Source organism: Salmo salar, chromosome ssa01 (genome assembly GCF_905237065.1).
Source record: "Salmo salar chromosome ssa01, Ssal_v3.1, whole genome shotgun sequence".
In the NCBI taxonomy this organism is placed as follows: domain Eukaryota; kingdom Metazoa; phylum Chordata; class Actinopteri; order Salmoniformes; family Salmonidae; genus Salmo; species Salmo salar.
Genome location: NC_059442.1, coordinates 126,209,866 through 126,229,513, shown reverse-complemented (window position 1 = coordinate 126,229,513; position 19,648 = coordinate 126,209,866). Strand labels below are relative to the sequence as shown.

Genomic DNA, 19,648 nt, shown 5'->3' with positions numbered 1-19,648 from the left:
GAAGCATAACAAAAACATTCTTGAGACTTATGCAGATATTATTACAGTCTGATCTTATGATAACACACAAGCATAGTCACGCAAAATAAAAATACTAAAGTACTGAAATAAAATACCGACATCTATCTATCTAATTTTCCTTTCATATTAGTGTAGTGATATTACAGTGCCATGGATGGAACACTGTAATAATAGCCAGCAGGGGGCGATACTTATGTCTATCTACATACTGTATGTTGCTGCCTCAAGTGTTTAGCACACCGCTGCTGCGAAATCATGGACGCCGCTTCAGAAATTATATATATCATTTTTTTGTTGTTGAAAATGTGGGTGATAAAAGTTTGCAGTGTAAACTTAAACGACTAAACCCAGATATAAAGTATGTAGAAAAGGTCATGGAGCAATATATTTTCAAATAAGATCATCTTTGACAACTGACAATCATCAACTGGTGAACAACTAGCCATGTATCATACCCTGGATGACATCCTGTATTGTGTGTGATGAATTCACACTCCTTACACACCATTAAGAGAAATGGGGCACTACGATATACTATCAGACCAGGCGGATAGACAATGTCAACATCATCCTCGTAAATCTCCTCAACAGTATGTTTGTGTGCCAATAAATGACACCCTATTCCCCACAAAGTGCACTACTTTTGACCAAATCTCTATCAGCCCTGGTCAAAGGTAGTACACTATATAGGGAATAAGGTGCCATTTGGGATGCACCTACATCTAAGTGTGAAGCTTCAGGCTTGGCTCCTAGTCATAATACCACCTTGCTTTGTGTGTATAGAGAGATGGGATACTGATATACACTCAGTGGCCAGTTAATTAGTACACAAAAATGGTTCGCTCGTGGCTTGCTATATAAAGCTAAATAAAGGCATCGAGGCATTCAACTACTGTTCAATTGAACGTTAGAATGGGCAAAACCAGTGACCTAAGCGGCTTTGAGCATGGTATGATCGTTGGTGCCAGGCGTGGTATGATCGTTGATGCCAGGCGTGGTATGATCGTTGGTGCCAGGCGTGGTATGATCGTTGGTGCCAGGCGAGCCGGTTCCAGTATCTCAGAAACGGTTGGACTCCTTGGCTTTTTACGCACAAGTGTCTAGGTTTTACCGAGAACGGTGCGACAAACAAAAAACATCCAGTCAGCGGCAGTCCTGTGGGCAAGAACAGCTAGCTGATGAGAGAGGTCGAAGAAGAATGGCAAGAATCGTGCAAGCTAACAGGTGGGCCACAAACAGGCAAATAACGGCACAGTACAACAGGAGTGTGCAGAACGGCATCTCGGAACGCACAACTCGTCGGTCCTTGTCATAGATGGGCTTTTGCAGCAGATGACCACACCGGGTTCAACTCTGATCAGCTAAAAACAAGAAGAAGTGGCTCCAGTGGGCACGCAATTACCAACACTGAACAATTGAGGAGTGGAAAAACATTGCCTGGTCTGACGAATCCTGGTTCCTGTTGCGTCATGCTGATGGCAGAGTCAGGATTTGGCGTAAGCAGCATGAGTCCATGGCCCCATCCTGCCTGGTGTCAACGGTACAGGCTGGTGGCTGTGGTGTAATGGTGTGGGGAATGTTTTCCTGGCACACGATAGGTCCCTTTATAGAATTGATCAACGTTTGAATGCCACAGCATATCAGAACATTGTTGCTGACCAGGTGCATCCCTTCATGGCTACAGGGCGCCTGACCCAGCACTAGATGGGTGTACCTAATAGACTGGCCGCTGAGTGTACATCACAAGAAGGCAGGGGGATCTAGGCAGGCAGGGTGATACTTATGTCTATCTACAGACTGTATGTTGCTGCTGTATGTTAGGACTCCCGAGTGGCGCAGCAGTCGAAGGCACTGCATCTCCGTGCTAGAGGTATCACTACAGACGCCCTGGTAAGAATCCAGGCTTTATTACAACCGGCCATGATTGGAAGTCCCATAGGGCGGTGCACAATTGGCCCAGCATCATCCGGGATTGACCGGTGTAGGCAGTCATTGTAAATAAGAATTTGTTCTTAACTGACTTGCCTAGTTAAATAAAGGTAAAAAGAACGAACAAAAAATCCAGAACAGCCCACAGTCTCCCCTACAACCTCTGTGTTGTTACAGTCAGCAGCTCTCTACTGTATCAATAATATCTGGGACAGAAGGCAGAGACCATACAAGTGCTTTATTCTCTAAATAATCCCAGGTTGGCTGATTTTATCACTCCCTTGTAAAGCCAGCAGCAGGCAGGCTCACTGAAAGACATGACTGGTGCCTGGTGGTAAGGCTATAGGAAGATCAAAAATGAAAAGCATGACTCTTTTGTGTTACCTCTAGGGTATATGTAACAATTGGTAGTGTGTCTGAGTCCACTGGAAGCGATAGAGGGGGGATGATGGCTGCCTTTACACGTGAAGTGAAGCAGAAAAACTGTAGCACAGGTGTTCAGTGGGAGACTGTATCTCTGTTTTATATTTCTTCATAAACCGCGAGAGTCCAGCTGGCATGCCCACATTGTTCGACATCACTGAATACTGTTGGCCTGTGTTGTTAAAAAGCTACAATTCTTAATTGAAACAATTACAAAGCGTATTCTCCGACCATGTTTCGCTAAAAAGCTAAATTCATAGACAGAGCTATGGATGCAAGGACTGATCACCCATGATATTAAATATATAGTTTTAAGCATGTTCAGAGGCTATAGTGTTTGTTTATAGTTACCTTGTTTACAAACATTGGAGTAAAACGAAGGCCTATATTTTGGGTTCTGTTGTGTTATGACAGTTGAACTAAGGTCTTGAGTCATTTATAAATTGTATTCTTCAAGAATCAATGGATATGTTACAGTATATCATTAATGTATTAGTCCAAAACATGATGTAGCAAGAAAGGATTATAGATTTAACTGTAGCATTTTACCAGCCTTTATAAATCCAGGAGTATTAGATAGTTGACTGCATCGATCATATCAATATCAATCACACGTGACACGCTGACACGAAAGCTAACTAGCTTAGCATGATAGCTACTACTAGCTAGCTAACGTTAAAAAGTTTGTGGTATGTATCTGTCATATATGGAAGGAAGGTCGTTGGACATGCATTCGAGTAAGCTTAAAGACATATTGGATCGATACAAGAGTATATTTGGGATTTGATCTTTACACTGTAACTACTGTATTCATGCACAACTTCGTTGCATTTTAATGTTACTACTTAGCTATATCTTGTAAAATGTGTTTTTTTTTGCGCAAGGCTGTGAAGAGCGTTGGGAAAAATGCTGCGTTCAAAATAACTGGGAACTCAGAAATCCCTGACTTCCGTCTTTAGTGGGTGACAATTGTGAACTCGGGAGAAGAAAAAAAACTCCGACTGGGGAAAATCGTTTTGAACAGCCATCTGATGCTAGTCGGACACAGGAAACTCGGAAATATCCGACTTGCTGATTCGTTGAACGCGGCACGTGTATAACTACAACCAGTTAGCAAGTCGGACATTTCAGAGTTTCTTCGTTCCGACTAAAAGATCACGACGTCATGATTTGATTTCATTATTTTCACGAATACTCAGTTGTCTTGAAAGCAGCAATACCTGGAGCCGACGCTTGCGTTATTCCTCATATTAATTCAAATAATATGTTTTGGGTGTCATCAATGTGTGTGCTCTTTTTGGGCGAGATTGTGTAAGACGTCATTCAAAGGCGCCTTTGTTTTTGCTATCTTGCGGCTAGTAGCTAGCTCACCGGAGCTTTGTGTACTTAGGTATTTTAACCAAATGATATAGTTCTATTGACGTTTTGTTGATATAGTAATCTCTAAACGTTAAGCCGTTCACCGTCAGACAAAGTTTCTACCGAACAAGGTAAATTAAACGTTTGATACAGACACTTAGTTCTAGCATAATAGCTAACTTACTTCGTTAGCAAAGCTTGACACCCGTCCGTGTCGAGGGCTCTTGGCATTGACAAACCCATGTTGCAAAGTGAACAGAAACATAAAACAAACAATTCACATATATATATTTATTTCATCATGGTTTAATTTTAGTCATCTAACTAGATCCATTGCCGACGATAGTTAACTGGATTGCTGTTAACTTAAACTAGCTAGCTAAATGAAATTGTATTGGTCGCGTACACATATTTTGCAGATGTTGTCGCGGGTGTAGCGACATGCTTATGTTCCTAGCTCCAACAGTGCATTAATACCTGCAATACAATACACCCAAATCCCCAAAAGGAAGGCGTTCAGAAATATTAGAACGAGCAATGCATGTCATAGTCTGAGATATAAATATAGATGTATATCATGGTGTGTATAGACATTATGGACAGTAACATATATGAATTGAAAAGGTGTACAACAGCAGTTATATAACATGAGCTGTTACTAGCATTCAGTATATACACATGAAGTGGGTAAAACAGTATGTAAACATTATTAAAGTGACCAGTGTTCAATGACTATGTACATAGGGCAGCAGGGTTGAGTACCAGGTGGTAGCAGACTAGTAACAGTGACTAAAGTTCAGGGCAGGGTACTGGGCTGAGGCTGGCTAGTGGTGACTATTTAAGTCTGAGGGCTAGTTAATGTTTCTGTCCGAACAGTGAATGCAGTGAAACGTATGATCACAAAAAATAGGACCTGTGATTAGCTAGCAAGGCTACTTGATGTTTTCATTTTCAAAGGGGTTTATCAGTATTTAATCAAGTTGTGGGTCACATTATTTTGCCGAAGGCTTTGGGAGTGTGCCCTATCTCTCTCTTTCTCTCTCAGGAGACCCATGGAGTCGGCAGTGGAGACGGCGGAGAGTTCCCCCATTGTTACAGAACGCGAGAAACCTATTCGGTCTGCAGTAGAGACAGTGGAGAGTCCTTCTACCATTTCAGAAGGGAAGGAACCCACACCATCAGCCGTGGAGGACCAGGATGTCACTGTAGTTTCAGAAAGCAAGAAAACGACACCTTCTGCAGTGGAGACGGCAGACAATGATGTCACTATCATTTCCGAAAGCAAGAAACCTACACCTTCTGCAGTGGAGACGGCAGACGATGATGTCACCATCATTTCAGAAAGCAAGAAACCCACGACAGCACAGCTGGCAGTGGAGACCGTGGAGAATGCCTCTATCATTTCAGAAAGCTCGTCACACGAAGGCCATCGCCTGTGGATTGGGAACATCGATCCTAAAATCACAGAGTGAGTGAATCCCCTTGGTCCATGAACCTCGAGGTAGAATGTGTCCCTAACCACAGCTCTAGGATCAGATCACCCTACTCTCAAATCCTTGCCTTAACCATCAGGTAGATTAAACATGTATTTAACCCTGAACCAGTGGTAAGGTAGCCTCGTACAACCAGCCTAATCTCACCAGCTTGCTACACAGATACGAATCATTTATGTGAGCTTGCGAGATCAGGCTGGTTGTACGAGGCTAGTTGTTAAGGGCAACTTTTACTCTTTCCGCCCCTGACTGGGAGGTGGGGCGCTTGCTCCTCCCTGCCAGGGAGGCAATGCAGCAGCAGCCCAGCGGAGCAACCGCCGTGACTGGCCTGTATGATTGATTAGCCGTGTGTCTGTGAGGGCTGGAGAATGAGCAGACAACGTTGGGCGTGTGAAAGAGAGGCACTCGGGCATGGCGACCTGTTCTGCTGAAGGGCTGCCATCATTTCTCACTCACCTGGCGTGTTTACTCTGTCAACCTGTAGCTTGCTGCCTGCTCTTTTTGCTTCAGAAGAAGGAGTGGGGTGGAGGGCAGCACAGGTTGGGATTGGCTGGTGGGCTCCTGGAAAATGTACAGCCTTGCTGGGGCTGGTGTCTAGACAGGCATTTCCTTCCCCTCTACCCTCTGTTTTCCTTTAAATAACCTGGAGTGCATCCCAAATGGCACCCTATTCCCATAGGGCTCTGGTCAAAAGTAGTGCACTACATAGGGTATAAGGAAAACAACAAAATATGCCCACAGGCTGGTGATTGGTAAGATGAATTAGTTCACGTGCTCCAAGTGTTTGTTGTAGCAAGACCTACTTCAGGGCCCTCCTCTCTGTAAAGTGACATGTAGGCAGGCAGCACTGTAGAGAGTTCTGTTCTTGTTTTCTGAGTGAGGGTCAGTATTCAGCTACAGGCACTTTGTTGTTTTTCTTTTTACAGTGAGCCAGGAGATCAAATAAGTGGGTAGTGGATACGTGAGGTAAAAATCTCTGCTGTAATTTCTTAGTTTTTCCGCGAATGTGTAGTCTCTGTCAGAGAGATTGATTGTGGTGTTGAAGAGGAGATGGGTCCTGGTTAAAAAAGTATTGCAATATATAGGGACTAGGGGACCATTTGGGACAAAGTCTTAGACTCACTGCTTGCTGCAGCATCAGGAGCCATTGCTCGCTCATTTCTCTAAGGAGAAGTCCAAACTGGAAGATTCCCCCAGGGCATCTGGCACTACAGTTGCACTCTGAAACCTGGCGGGAAACGTTGTACACTCTTTTAACACGACCACACGGTTTCTACAACTGCTACTAGGCTACTTTCTCCCTTTCTCTTGTCCCTCTCGCGCTCTCTTTCTTTTGTCCCTCTCGTGCTCTCTTTCTCTCGTCCCTCTAACGCTCTCTCTGTGTTTTCTCTCTGTCTTTCTCAGCCAAGAATCCTTTATTTTCTCGTTATTTTCCATGCTAATTAATCCACCGGTCTTAATGATGTCAGATCCTCAGCAGCATCATCAGTCATGATCTCAAGCCCTCCAGATCTCTGGAAGAATCCAGTCTCGGGACAATGCTGAGCGATTGCTCAATTCCCCGTTTTTTTTCCTTCTCTTGGAGAAACTAAGAGTGGTAGAAAAGCTAAACTGAAGTTGGGAGATCATCAGAGTTTAGCTTGTTGAAAAATGCATAATTCCGAGGTCACAGTCTGGATTCGGTGAATGATTCTTTGATTGATATAGGCTGCATTTCATCTGGGAATGCTTTCGCTACCTTCCCCATATCTCAGGGAGCAGAATCAACACTTTGGCACATTTGTTTTTGAAGAGGCAGCTGAGCTCTTATAGCAGCAGATGTGATATCTTACGAAACATGTTGTGCACCAGTCTGTCTCAGGCACAGGCTGTCGTTAGACAAACACCAGCCTGACTGTGTTTCAAGAGTGTGTCTTCAGCGACGGAGGCAGTCAGCTGGTGAGAGGGACAACACCCCAAGCCTCCTGCTCGACCCGCCTGCCCAGGCACACCTCCCACACACACCACACACATGGCTAGAGTTGGCACAATTACCGTGAACTGTGTAACTGACAATTATGGATGAAGACCGTCATGAAAATAAAATAACCATTAAAATAACAAATGTGGAAAAAACAGCTGACCGAAGAAGGAATTGGCTGGGCATTTGTGCAGTTGAGTCCGTTTCTACAGTAACATGGACTTAACAACGTGATGAAACTTTGTTGCTCCTTGCTGAGACATGCAAGGTGTTGTAGCAAACAAATATTCTGTTTCAGTGGTTCCCAAACTTTTTATAGTCCCGTACCCCTTCAAACATTCAACCTCCAGCTGCGTACCCCCTCTAGCACCAGGGTCAGCGTACTCTCAAATGTTGTTTTTTGCCATCATTGTAAGCCTGCCACACTCACACACTATACAAAATATTTATTAAACATAATGAGTGTGAGTTTTTGTCACAACCCGGCTCGTGGGAAGTGACAAAGAGCTCTTATAGGACCAGGGCACAAATAATAATAATCAATAATTTTGCTCTTTATTTAACCATCTTACATATAAAATCTTATTTGTTCATCAAACTGTGAGTAACTCACCACAGGTTAATGAGAAGGGTGTGCTTGAAAGGATGCACATAACTCTGCAATGTTGGGTTGTATTGGAGAGAGTCTCAGTCTTAAATCATTTTCCACACACAGTCTGTGCCTGTATTTAGTTTCTTGCTAGTGAGGGCTGAAAATCCACTCTCACATAGGTACGTGGTTGCAAAGGGCATCAGTGTCTTAACAGCGCCATTTGCCAAGGCAGGATACTCTGAGCGCAGCCCAATCCAGAAATCTGGCAGTGGCTTCTGATTAAATTCAACTTTCACAGAACCGCTTGTTGCAATTTCGATGAGGATCACTTGTTCAGATATTGGTAAGTGGACTGGAGGTTAGGGCAAGAAAGGGATAACGAATCCGTTGTTTGTGTCATCCGTTTCGGGGAAGTACCTGCGTAATTGCGCACCCAACTCAGGTGCTTCGCTATATCACATTTGACATCGTCTGTAGCTTGAATTAATTTGCATACAAGAAAAATCATACAATGATGGATAGACCTGTGTGTTGTCCTTGTTAATGGGTACGAGAAGAGCTCCAACTTCTTAATCATAGCCTCAATTTTGTCCCGCACATTGAATATAGTTGCATAGAGTCCCTGTAATCCTAGATTCAGATCATTCAAGCGAGAAAAAATATCACCCAGATAGGCCAGTCATGTGAGAAACTGGTCATCATGCAAGTGGTCAGACAAGGGAAAATTATAGTCAGTAAAGAGAACTTTAAGCTCGTCTCTCAATAAAAAAAAATAAAAAAACGTGTCAATGCTTTGCCCCTTGATAACTAGCGCACTTCTGTATGTTGTAAAAGCGTTATATCGTCGCAATTGTAAATGAGAACTTGTTCTCAACTTGCCTACCTGGTTAAATAAAGGTGAAATATCATTGCATAGTGCAGAAAATACACGAGAGTTCAGGGGCCTTGTTTTAACAATGTTAACCATTTTCACTGTAGTGTCCAAAACGTCTTTCAAGCTGTCAGGCATTCCCTTGGCAGCAAGAGCCTCTTTGTGGATGCTGCAGTGTACCCAAGTGAATATCTGGCCTAGGCAATGTCCCCTCTCTGCAGCAGCACATGCAGTCAGGAGAGGAGAAAATGTGCATCTTAAAAATCACATTTTATTAGTCGCATGCGCTGAATACATCAGGTGTCAACCTTAGAGTGAAATGCTTACTTTACCAGCACCTAACCAACAATGCATTTGAAAAAATGAGAATAAGAAATAAAAGTAACAAGTAATTAAAGAGCAGCAGTAAAATAACAATAGCGAGACTATATACCAGTACAGAGTCAATGTGCGGGGGCACTGGTTAGAGATAATATGTACATGTAGGTAGAGTTATTAATGTGACTATGCATAGACGATAACAACAGAGAGTAGCAGCGGTGTAAAGGGGGGGGGGCAATGCAAATAGTCTGCGTAGCCATTTGATTAGATGTTCAGGAGTCTTATGGCTTGGGGGTAGAAGCTGTTTAGAAGCCTCTTGGACCTAGACTTGGTGCTCCAGCACCGCTTGCCGTGCGTTAGCAGAGAGAACAGTCTATGACTTAAGTGGCTGGAGTCTTTGACAATTTTTAGGGCCTTCCTCTGACACCGCCTGGTATAGAGGTCCTGGATGGCAGGAAGCTTGGCCCCAGTGATGTACTGGGCCGTACACACTACCCTCTGTCGTGCCTTGCGGTCAGAGGCTGAGCAGTTGCCATACCAGGCAGTGATGCTAACCTTTTGAGGATCTGAGGACCCATGCCACATCTTTTCAGTCTCCTGAGGGGGAATAGGTTTTGTCGTGCCCTCTTCACGACTGTCTTGGTGTGCTTGGACTAGAGGTCGACCGATTAATCGGAATGGCCGATTTAATTAGGGCCGATTTCAAGTTTTCATACCAATCAGCATTTTTGGACACCGATCATGGCCGATTACATTGCACTCCACGAGGAGACTGCATGGCAGGCTGACTACCTGTTATGCAAGTGCAGCAAGGAGCCAAGGTAAGGTGCTAGCTAGCATTAAACGTATCTTATGAAAAACAATCAATCTTAACATAATCACTAGTTAACTACACATGGTTGACGATATTACTAGTTTATCTAGCTTGTCCTGCGTTGCATATAATCGATGTGGTGCCTGTTAATTTATCATTGAATCACAGCCTTCTTCGCCAAACGGGTGATTTAACAAGCGCATTCGTGAAAAAAGCACTGTCGTTGCACCATGGTGTACCTAACCATAAACATCAATGCCTTTCTTAAAATCAATACACAAGTATTTATTTTTAAACCTGCATATTTAGTTAATATTGCCTGCTAACAGGAATTTCTTTTAACTAGGGAAATTGTGTCACTTCTCTTGCATTCTGTGCAACAGAGTCAGGGTATATGCAGCAGTTTGGGCCACCTGGCTCGTTGCGAACTGTGTGAAGACTATTTCTTCCTAACAAAGACAGCCAACTTCACCAAACGGGGGATGATTTAACAAAAGCGCATTTGCGAAAAAGCACAATCGTTGCACGAATGTACCTAACCATAAACATCAATGCCTTTCTTAAAATCAATACACAGAAGTATATATTTTTAAACTTGCATATTTAGCTAAAAGAAATTCATGTTAGCAGGCAATATTAAACTAGGGAAATTGTGTCAGTTCTCTTGCATTCATTGCACGCAGAGTCAGGGTATATGCAACAGTTTGGGCCGCCTGGCTCATTGCGAACTAATTTGCCAGAATTTTACGTAATTATGACATAACATTGACGGTTGTGCAATGTAACAGCAATATTTAGACTTATGGATGCCACCCGTTAGATAAAATACAGAACGGTTCCGTATTTCATTGAAAGAATAATCGTTTTGTTTTCGAAATTATAGTTTCCGGATTTGACCATATTAATGACCTATTGCTCATATTTCAGTGTGTTATTATATTATAATTAAGTCTATGATTTGATAGAGCAGTCTGACTGGGCGGTGTTAGGCAGCAGCAGGCTTGTAAGCATTCATTCAAACAGCACTTTACTGCGTTTGCAAGCAGCTCTTCGCAATGCTTCATGCTGGCAATACTAAAGTACCTATTAGAACATCCAATAGTCAAAAGTATATGAAATACAAATGGTATAGAGAGAAATAGTCCTATAATAACTACAACCTAAAGCTTCTTACCTGGGAATATTGAAGACTCGTGTTAAAAGGAACCACCAGCTTTCATATGTTCTCATGTTCTGAGCAAGGAACTTAAACGTTAGCTTTTTTACATGGCACATATTGCACTTTTACTTTCTTCTCCACACTTTGTTTTTGCATTATTTAAACCAAATTGAACATGTTTCATAATTATTTGACACTAAATCGTTTTTTTTAATGTATTATATTAAGTTAAAATAAGTGTTCATTGTTCATTCAGTATTGTTGTAATTGCCATTATTTTATATATATATATATATATATATATATATATATATATATATATTTAAAAAATCGTCTTGAAGCTCTCAAACTGCTCCACTGCAGCCCCGTCGATGAGAATGGGGGCGTGCTCGGTCCTCTCTTTCCTGTAGTTCACAATCATGTCCTTTGTCTTGATCACATCAGGAAGTCCAGGATCCAGTTGCAGAGGGAGGTGTTTAGTCCCAGGGTCCTTAGCGCCCTCAAAGCTCATCAATAAGCTATGGTGTTGAGCTGAGGGCAATGAATAGCATTCTCACATAGGTGTTGCTTTTGTTCAAGTGGGAAAGGGCAGTGTGAAGTGCAAGAGGGATTGCATCATCTGTGGATCTGTTGGGGGGGTATGCAAATTGGAGTGGGTCTAGGGTTTCTGGGATAATGGTGTTGATGTGAGCCATAACCAGCCTTTCAAAGCACTTCATGGCTACAGACGTGAGTGCTATGGGTCGGTAGTCGTTTAGGCAGGTTACCTTAGTGTTCTTGGGCACAGGCACTATGGTGGTCTGCTTTCAAACATGTTGGTGTTACAGACTCGGACAGGGAGAGGTTGAAAATGTCAGTGAAGACACTTGCTAGTTGGTCAGCGCATGCTCGCAGTACACGTCCTGGTAAAACCGTCTGGCCCCGCGGCCTTGTGAATGTTGACCTGTTTAAAGGTCTTACTCACATCGGCTGCGGAGAGGGTGATCACAGCCTTTCGAAACAGCTGGTGCTCTCATGCATGTTTCAGTGTTATTTGCCTCGAAGCGAGCACAGAAGTAATTTAGCTTGTCTGGTGGTCTCGTGTCACTTAGCAGCTCTCGGCTGTGTATTATTATTTTTGTTGCTATTCTAATGGTTGTTACGGTGACCGTATTTTTTTTGTCTGACCAATAAATGTCATCCAAAATTCCATGACCATCACAGCCCTATAACATGGCTCCACCCACCCCATTCACACAGAGAGAGAGGGGCTGATGCTCCACTCCTGATAAGGCGCTGACACATTGACTTGTCTGTCCCTGCTCCACTGGAGCCCATTCTAGGCCAGTGATGGATCCAGCATGTGCAGTCTGAGCGGCAGGTTGTTTTTGGTGCTGGGCCCTAGGATGGGGGTACAGACAGGACATGGGGGCCATGCCCACATGGTGGAGGTAGAAGAGGAAAGCTAGAAAAGGATGGAAGGAAAGACCGGCTGGGAGAATTCACTGTCCTCTTTAACTTACCCTTTCCCAGGAAAGACCTGCTTTGGAAGACTGCCTCCTTTACCTCATGTTCATGTGAGATCATAGACTATAAAACATTGCCTCTGGGTCATGTCAGACGTTGGACCAGGCAAACGGTCTCTTACTTTCTCTCTGTCTCTCTCTGGTGCCCAATTTGAGAGTGGTCGCCATTTTCAGAGAGCATTCAGTTCCTCCCTGACTCAGTCCTCAAATAGATGGAGGAACTGTAGGTGATGGGCCGCTTCGCTGCCTGGTTATTTAACAGATGTCCAGCTTGGCTCGGGTTCATGCTTTCACAGAAGAACCCCCTCGAGCAAGGAGATCACTCCTCCCCTCACCAACCCTTAGCTCCCCTCCTTAACCTCCTGCCGGCCGGCACGTTTTACAACCCCCAGGAGAAGTGCATTGTGGTCTGTTACAGGCCAGACGTGGTCCTGTCCCCTGCTGTGGTCCTTCCCGGTGTATCAGCCCACTATCAATTCCTCAATCTGTACCAGCAGCAGGTCGCAGGAAGACACTTCATTCCAGTCTGCGGAGGGTGGAGTCTGGGAAAGTGAGAAATTCTGCTTGTAGAGAAAGCTCCTGGGAGGCCAAGGAAAGACATTAATACATCCAGTCCATGGGTGTACCCACAATAACATCCTATACCCTATGTAGTCCACTAATTTTGACCAGGCCCCATAGGGCTTTGGTCAAAAGGAGTGCACTATATAGGGAATAGGGTGCCATTTGGGATGTAACCCGGGATCCCTAGTACTCCCTCAACTCCTGCTCCTAGGCTACATACCTTTCCACGATTTAAAAATAACTGTGCTGGACAAATGTATGAAAGCAACAAGCATCTCTGTTAGGCTACTTGTACACAACACAATTCCCAGGCAGTCACTCCGGGAAGGAGAAAAATAAAGGCTCACCCATGTTTTTTTAAAATGTATTTACGTAACATAGGCTATCAAGGGACATTCACATTGTTATTGTTTTACATTGTGAAATAATGTAGATATGTCTTTAAACTAAGTGATTAGTCTTCCATAGGAAACATTTTGTGTTGTATCTGACCTAAGCTTGAGCTCAATAAATACTGGTTAGACCTAGACTATTGCCTGACCTGAGGCTCTATTGCATTATATGGAATTCAACGTCAAGCAATGTAGCTGCATGTCATGCTTCCAACATACCTGTGATGACTATGACACAACCACTACCCGTTTTATAATTCCATAAGAGATAATGAATGTAGCCAGAAGTTACAGTACCTGTCAAAAGTTTGGACACACCCACTCATTCAAGGGTTTTTCTTAATTTTTTTTGTATTTTCTACATTGTAGAATAATAGCAAGACATAAACACATATGGAATCATGTAGTAACCAAATAAGTGTTAAACAAATCAAAATATATTTGAGATTCTTCAAAGTAGCCACCCTTTTCCCTAATGACCGCTTTGCACACTCTTGGCATTCTCTCAACCAGCTTCACCTGGAATGCTTTTCCAACAGTCTTGAAGGAGTTCCCACATGCTGGGCACTTGTTGGCTGCTTTTCCTTCACTTTGCGATCCAACTCATCCCAAACTATCTCAATTGGGTTGAGGTCGGGTGATTGTGGAGGCCAGGTCATCTGATGCAGCACTCCATCACACTCCTTCTTGGTCAAATAGCCCTTAAACAGCTTGGAGGTGTGTTGGTCATTGTTCTGTTGAAAAACAAATGATAGTCCCACTAAGCGCAAACCAGATGGGATGGCATATCGCTGCAGAATGCTGTGGGAGCCATGCTGGGTGTGCTCTGAATTCTAAATAAATCAGAATGTGTCACCAGCAAAGCACCATCACAACAACTCCTCCATGCTTCACGGTGGGAACCACACATGCGGAGATCATCTGTTCACCTACTCTGGATCTCACAAAGACACAGCGGTTGTGTCTTTGGTGGAAATCTGTCCTTTGTTTCACAATCTAATGTCCATTGCTCATGTTTCTTGGCCCAAGCAAGTCTCTTCTTATTATTGGTGTCCTTTAGTAGTGGTTTCTTTGTAGCTATTCGACCATGAAGGCCTAATTCACACAGTCTCCTCTGAACAGTTGATGTTGAGATGTGTCTGTTACTTGAACTCTGAAGCATTTATTTGGGCTGCAATTTCTGAGGCTGGTAACTCCAATGAACTTGTCCTCTGCAGCAGAGGTAACTCTGAGTCTTCCTTTCCTGTGGCGGTCCTCATGAGAGCAAGTTTCATCATAGCGCTTGATGGTTCTTGCGACTGCACGTGAACAAACTTTTTAAAAGTTTTTGAAATGTTCCGCATTGTCTGACCTTCATGTCTTAATGATTGACTGTCATTTCTCTTTGCTTATTTGTGCTGTTCTTGCCATAATATGGACTTGGTCTTTTACCAAATAGAGCTATCTTCTGTATAACTCCCCTATGTTGTCACAACACAACTGATTGGCTCAAGCACATTAAGAAGGAAAGAAATTCCACAAATTAACTTTGAACAAGGCACACCTGTTAATTGAAATGCATTCCAGGTGACTACCTCATGAAACTGGTTGAGAGAATGCCAAGAGGGTGCAAAGTTGTCATCAAGGCCAAGGGTGGCTACCTTGAAGAATCTCAAATATATTTTGGATTTTAACACTTTTTTTTGGTTACTACATGATTCCATGTGTGTTATTTCATAGTTTTGATGTCTTCCCTATTAAAAAAGAAAAACCCTTAAATGAGTAGGCGTGTCCAAACTTTTGACTGGTACTGTATATTGTGACTCTATGACTAGGTAGACTCTTTATTCATCTGGTCATGCCCAGTCTACACTGTTGATGTTCTTCTGATAACGCCCTGAAATGGTAGCATGCAGCGTAGGCTTTTGGCGTGCACGGACAGTGATATTTGGCTCGGACAACAGAGAGAATGCACAGACTGCATGCTAGGCTGCCCACCAATAAAGACCGTCGACATGGACATATGAAATTGGCTGCTTATTGTTCAGACTGCTCCCCCCCCATTACAGCTTGGACTAAATATATCTCCTTTACTGTTCCAACTTCTCTCTCTGTTATACGGTAGATGACATGTGAGAGAACTCTCGTAATCACTTCTACTTGAACTTCACAGTGTGCGGAATGAGTGTAGGCTTGAATCTTATCCCAAAACGTTGAGTCTTGCGTCAGGAGGTATAACCTCAAGTTCCCTCTGAATCACTGGTACAGCTGTTAGCCATGGTCATGACAAATTCATCTGTTGATTGGTACAAGGCCGGGCCAGTACAGTATGTACTACTGTAAGGGACTCTTCATAGTTTAACACTTGTTAACAGGGCAATGAGGCTATAGTCGAGACCACCTCAAGAGTCAGACAGTCAAGCAATGAATCTTTTTTTTTTATGGATCCTGGATGTTAGTGACAATGAATCCGACTGCTAATACACTTCTGAATGGAAGGTGGACGTGTTCAATTTCCCACGACTATTAGAGGCTAACAGGCCAAGGCAGTTACGGCAGCTAGCCGCACGCAGCCGTGCACTGTACAGTAGTGAATGTTTTTCTTGAATTCAGGCTTCCTTTTTCTTTTCTTTTCTCTCATTGTCCTGCCGCTGTATCCTCTGTATTGTGTGGATGAAAGATTTACTGCGGCTCAAAAGGTGTAAGAGACCGGTCATCCTAATCAGGGGCAGGTGACAGGGAAGGCAAATACAGTCATGCTGTATGATGTTTCATGAATAGGTTGGACTATCTGTGACAAAGGAATGTTAGCCAATTTATGTTATGAGCCATCTTAGTTGAAGTCTGGCGTTGAAAGACCTGCCTGTATTGAAAGAGACATTTTTAGTAATTCATTGTTTCAACCTATTGTACTTGAATTCAATTTAGTCTTTATATTAATCAAATCTGTTTTGGAGATTACTCATGACCACTAAATGTTATTTCAAAGTAATACATGACCGAATTTATCCAAGCAAATCAAATGCATAAAACGACAAATAAATAGCTTTTACTTTATCACAGCAGATCAGAAGCGCTAGAGGAAGTCTCAGTATTAATGTGTGTGTGTGTGTGTGTGTGTATACGTGTTTCCTCTACAGGTATCACCTGGTGAAGCTTCTGGAGAAGTTTGGGAAGGTGAAACAATTTGACTTCTTGTTCCACAAGTCTGGACCGTTGGAGGGCCAGCCCCGAGGATACTGCTTTGTTAACTTCCACACCAAAGAGGTACGACACCACACCAGCCATTTCACATCTTTCAATTCCAAGAAAAGATAGTCTCTACTTCATATTCTACTATATTATTGACTGTATGTTTGTTTTACTACATGTGTAACTCTGTGTTGTTGTATGTGTCAAACTGCTTTGCTTTATCTTGGCCAGGTCGCAATTGTAAATGAGAACTTGTTCTCAACTTGCCTACCTGGTTAAATAAAGGTGAAATAAATAAATATGAATTTCCATTTGAGTCATTTAGCAGACGCTCTTATCCAGAGCGACTTAATAGTGCATTTATCTGAAGACAGCTAGTTGAGACAACCACATTTCACAGTCGTTGTAAGTAAACGTTTCCTAAATTAAGTAGTTATCAGCTTATTGGAAAAGATAAGTGCATTGGCAGTTAACTCACAAAAGTGAAAAGTTAGGGCAAGTCAAAAGCTATACACAGCATAGACAAGAGATACAGTATAGCCAACCGTTTCCCATCTCTCCCCGTAAAGATATTGTTTCAAACTTCATAGGGCTCTTCAGGGCTCCACCAAAGCTAAGATAAAGATCTCTTATTCACTGTGAGTGTCTCAAGTGTGATGGGAGGCTGTCCCTGGGGTGTTATTCAGAGGAAGTGTGTATTTATTAGCCTCATACACACGCCAACACACACACACACACACACCACTAGAGCCCCACGGACTGGGTGATCCATCAGTCATTACTGTCTCTGTTATCACTTTATGATAAAGAATAATGATATATTGATTTGTGTAAGAGCTCTAGGATAAGTGTCTGCTAAATGACTACAATGTAATGATACTGGCCTCGTTTGTCATGGTGAAATTATGTTTTTTTTTTATGAGGATCAAACCCCTTTTTCCCCCCTCATTTCCAGGAGGCTGAGAGGGCGATCCATTGTCTGAATGGGAAGCTGGCCCTGTCCAAGAAGCTGGTGGTGCGCTGGGCACACGCACAGGTAAAGGTAAATGTCACCCGGTTAAACCTCTCGCCTTTACTACACACACACACACACACACACACACACACACACACACACAGCATGGCCTGTGATTCATTGTGTGTCCCTCTCTTAGGGCAAAAAGGTTAGCCTAAATCAGGTTATGAAGTTGTACGGACTTAACCTAAGCGTCCTGCATGCAGCAGTGTGTTTGCCTGTGGTCTGGTCAGTGGTGTGTGTGTGTGTGTGTGAGAGTGTTGTTGGGTACAACAAAATGGCAGCATGGTGTACAGGCCACAAATGGACATGGTACGAGTGTAGAACAGTAGCAGAAAGGCAGGAGTGTGGGACTGGAGAGGACAGTGCTCCAGTCAGTCCCTCTAGGCAGGGGGGAGATCTCTTGGACTCCAGCAACCCTGGTCTGTCCCTAACAATAGGCAGCTGCCGTATGGACTAAGGAAATCCTGTATGGGGCCGAATCACGCCCCTCCTGTACACCTCCTGTCCCCCACTCTCCCCTGAGGGGAATGAGACACCAGGTTCAGGTCAAGGTTAACAGTGCAGCCCTCCTTTGACAATAACAAGCAGCGGACAACTGGTTCCAGACACCCCACCACCTCCCACCCCTCTCAAGATTCATGACATGCCCCCCACACATAAGACAGATCAAGAATAACAAATCGCATTTTATTTGGCACATGCTTCGTAAACCCATAGGTGTAGATTAACCGTGGAATGCATACTTCCCAACAATGCAGACAGAAAGAAATAGAAAAATACACAACGAGTAACGATAACTTGGCTATATACATTGGGTACCAGTACAGAGTTGATGTGCAGGGGTACGAGGAAATTGAGGTAGATATGTACATATAGGGATTTTTACCTTTATTTAACTAGGGAAGTCAGTTAAGAACAAATTCTTATTTACAATGACGGCCTACCAAAAGGCAAAGGACCTCCTGCATGGACGGGGGCTGGGATTAAAAAATAAAATAAATAACATGTAAATATAGGACAAAACACACATCACGACGAGAGACAACACTACATAAGGAGAGACCTAAGACGACAACATAGCAAGGCAGCAACACATGACAACACAGCATGGTAGCAACACAACATGGTAGCAGCACAAAACATGGTACAAACATTATTGGGCACAGACAACAGCACAAAGGGCAAGAAGGTAGAGACAACAATACATCACATAAAGCAGCCACAACTGTCAGTAAGAGTGTCCATGATTGAGTCTTTGAATGAAGAGATTGAGATAAAATTGTCCAGTTTGACTGTTTGATGCAGTTCGTTCCTGTCGCTAGCTGCAGCAAACTGAAAAGACGAGCGACCCAAGGATGTGTGCGCTTTGGGGACCTTTAACAGAATGTGACTGGCAGAACGGGTGTTGTATGTGGAGGATGAGGGCTGCAGTAGATATCTCAGATAGGGGGGCGTGAGGCCAAAGAGGGTTTTATAAATAAGCATCAACCAGTGGGTCTTACGACAGGTATACAGAGATGACCAGTTTACAGAGGAGTATAGAGTGCCGTCGTGTCCTATAAGGAGCATTGGTGGCAAATCTGATGGCCGAATGGTAAAGAGCATCTAGCCGCTCGAGAGCACCATTACCTGCCGATCTATAAACAATGTCTCTGTAATCTAGCATGGGTAGGATGGTCATCTGAATCATGGTTAGTTTGGCAGCAGGGGTGAAAGAGGAGCGATTACGATAAGAGGAAACCAAGTGTAGATTTAACTTTAGCCTGCAGCTTTGATATGTGCTGAGAGAATGACAGTGTACCATCTAGCCATACTCCCAAGTACTTGTATGAACTGACTACCTCAAGCTCCAAACCCTCAGAGGTAGTAATCACACCTGTGGGGAGAGGGGCATTCTTCTTACCAAACCACATGACCTTTGTTGTGGAGGTGTTCAGAACAAGGTTAAGGGTAGAGAAAGCTTGTTGGACACTAAGAAAGGGATAAAGTGACTAGGCAACAGGATAGACAAACCGTAACAGCAGCGCATGTGATGAGTCAAACGAGTTAGTGCAAA

General features: G+C 43.3%; 1 protein-coding gene across 6 annotated transcripts in view; it reads left to right on the top strand.

Annotated features, from left to right (window-relative positions):
* The first annotated feature begins 3,027 nt into the window (after window positions 1-3,027).
* Window positions 3,028-19,648, top strand: part of rbm18 (RNA binding motif protein 18) — a 25,938-nt gene continuing 9,317 nt past the window's right edge. Inside the window, exons 1-4 of one of the 6 annotated variants that reach the window (XM_014125961.2) lie at window positions 3,028-3,110; window positions 4,778-5,200; window positions 16,523-16,649; window positions 17,530-17,616. In XM_014125961.2, coding sequence (XP_013981436.1) covers window positions 4,785-5,200; window positions 16,523-16,649; window positions 17,530-17,616 — 630 coding nt within the window. In that variant the 5' untranslated portion in view covers window positions 3,028-3,110; window positions 4,778-4,784. Of the gene's footprint in view, window positions 3,111-3,473; window positions 3,864-4,738; window positions 5,201-16,522; window positions 16,650-17,529; window positions 17,617-19,648 lie in introns of those variants that run through there. The other 5 variants (XM_014125977.2, XM_014125985.2, XM_045688423.1 and 2 more) reach the window with 5 other exon arrangements.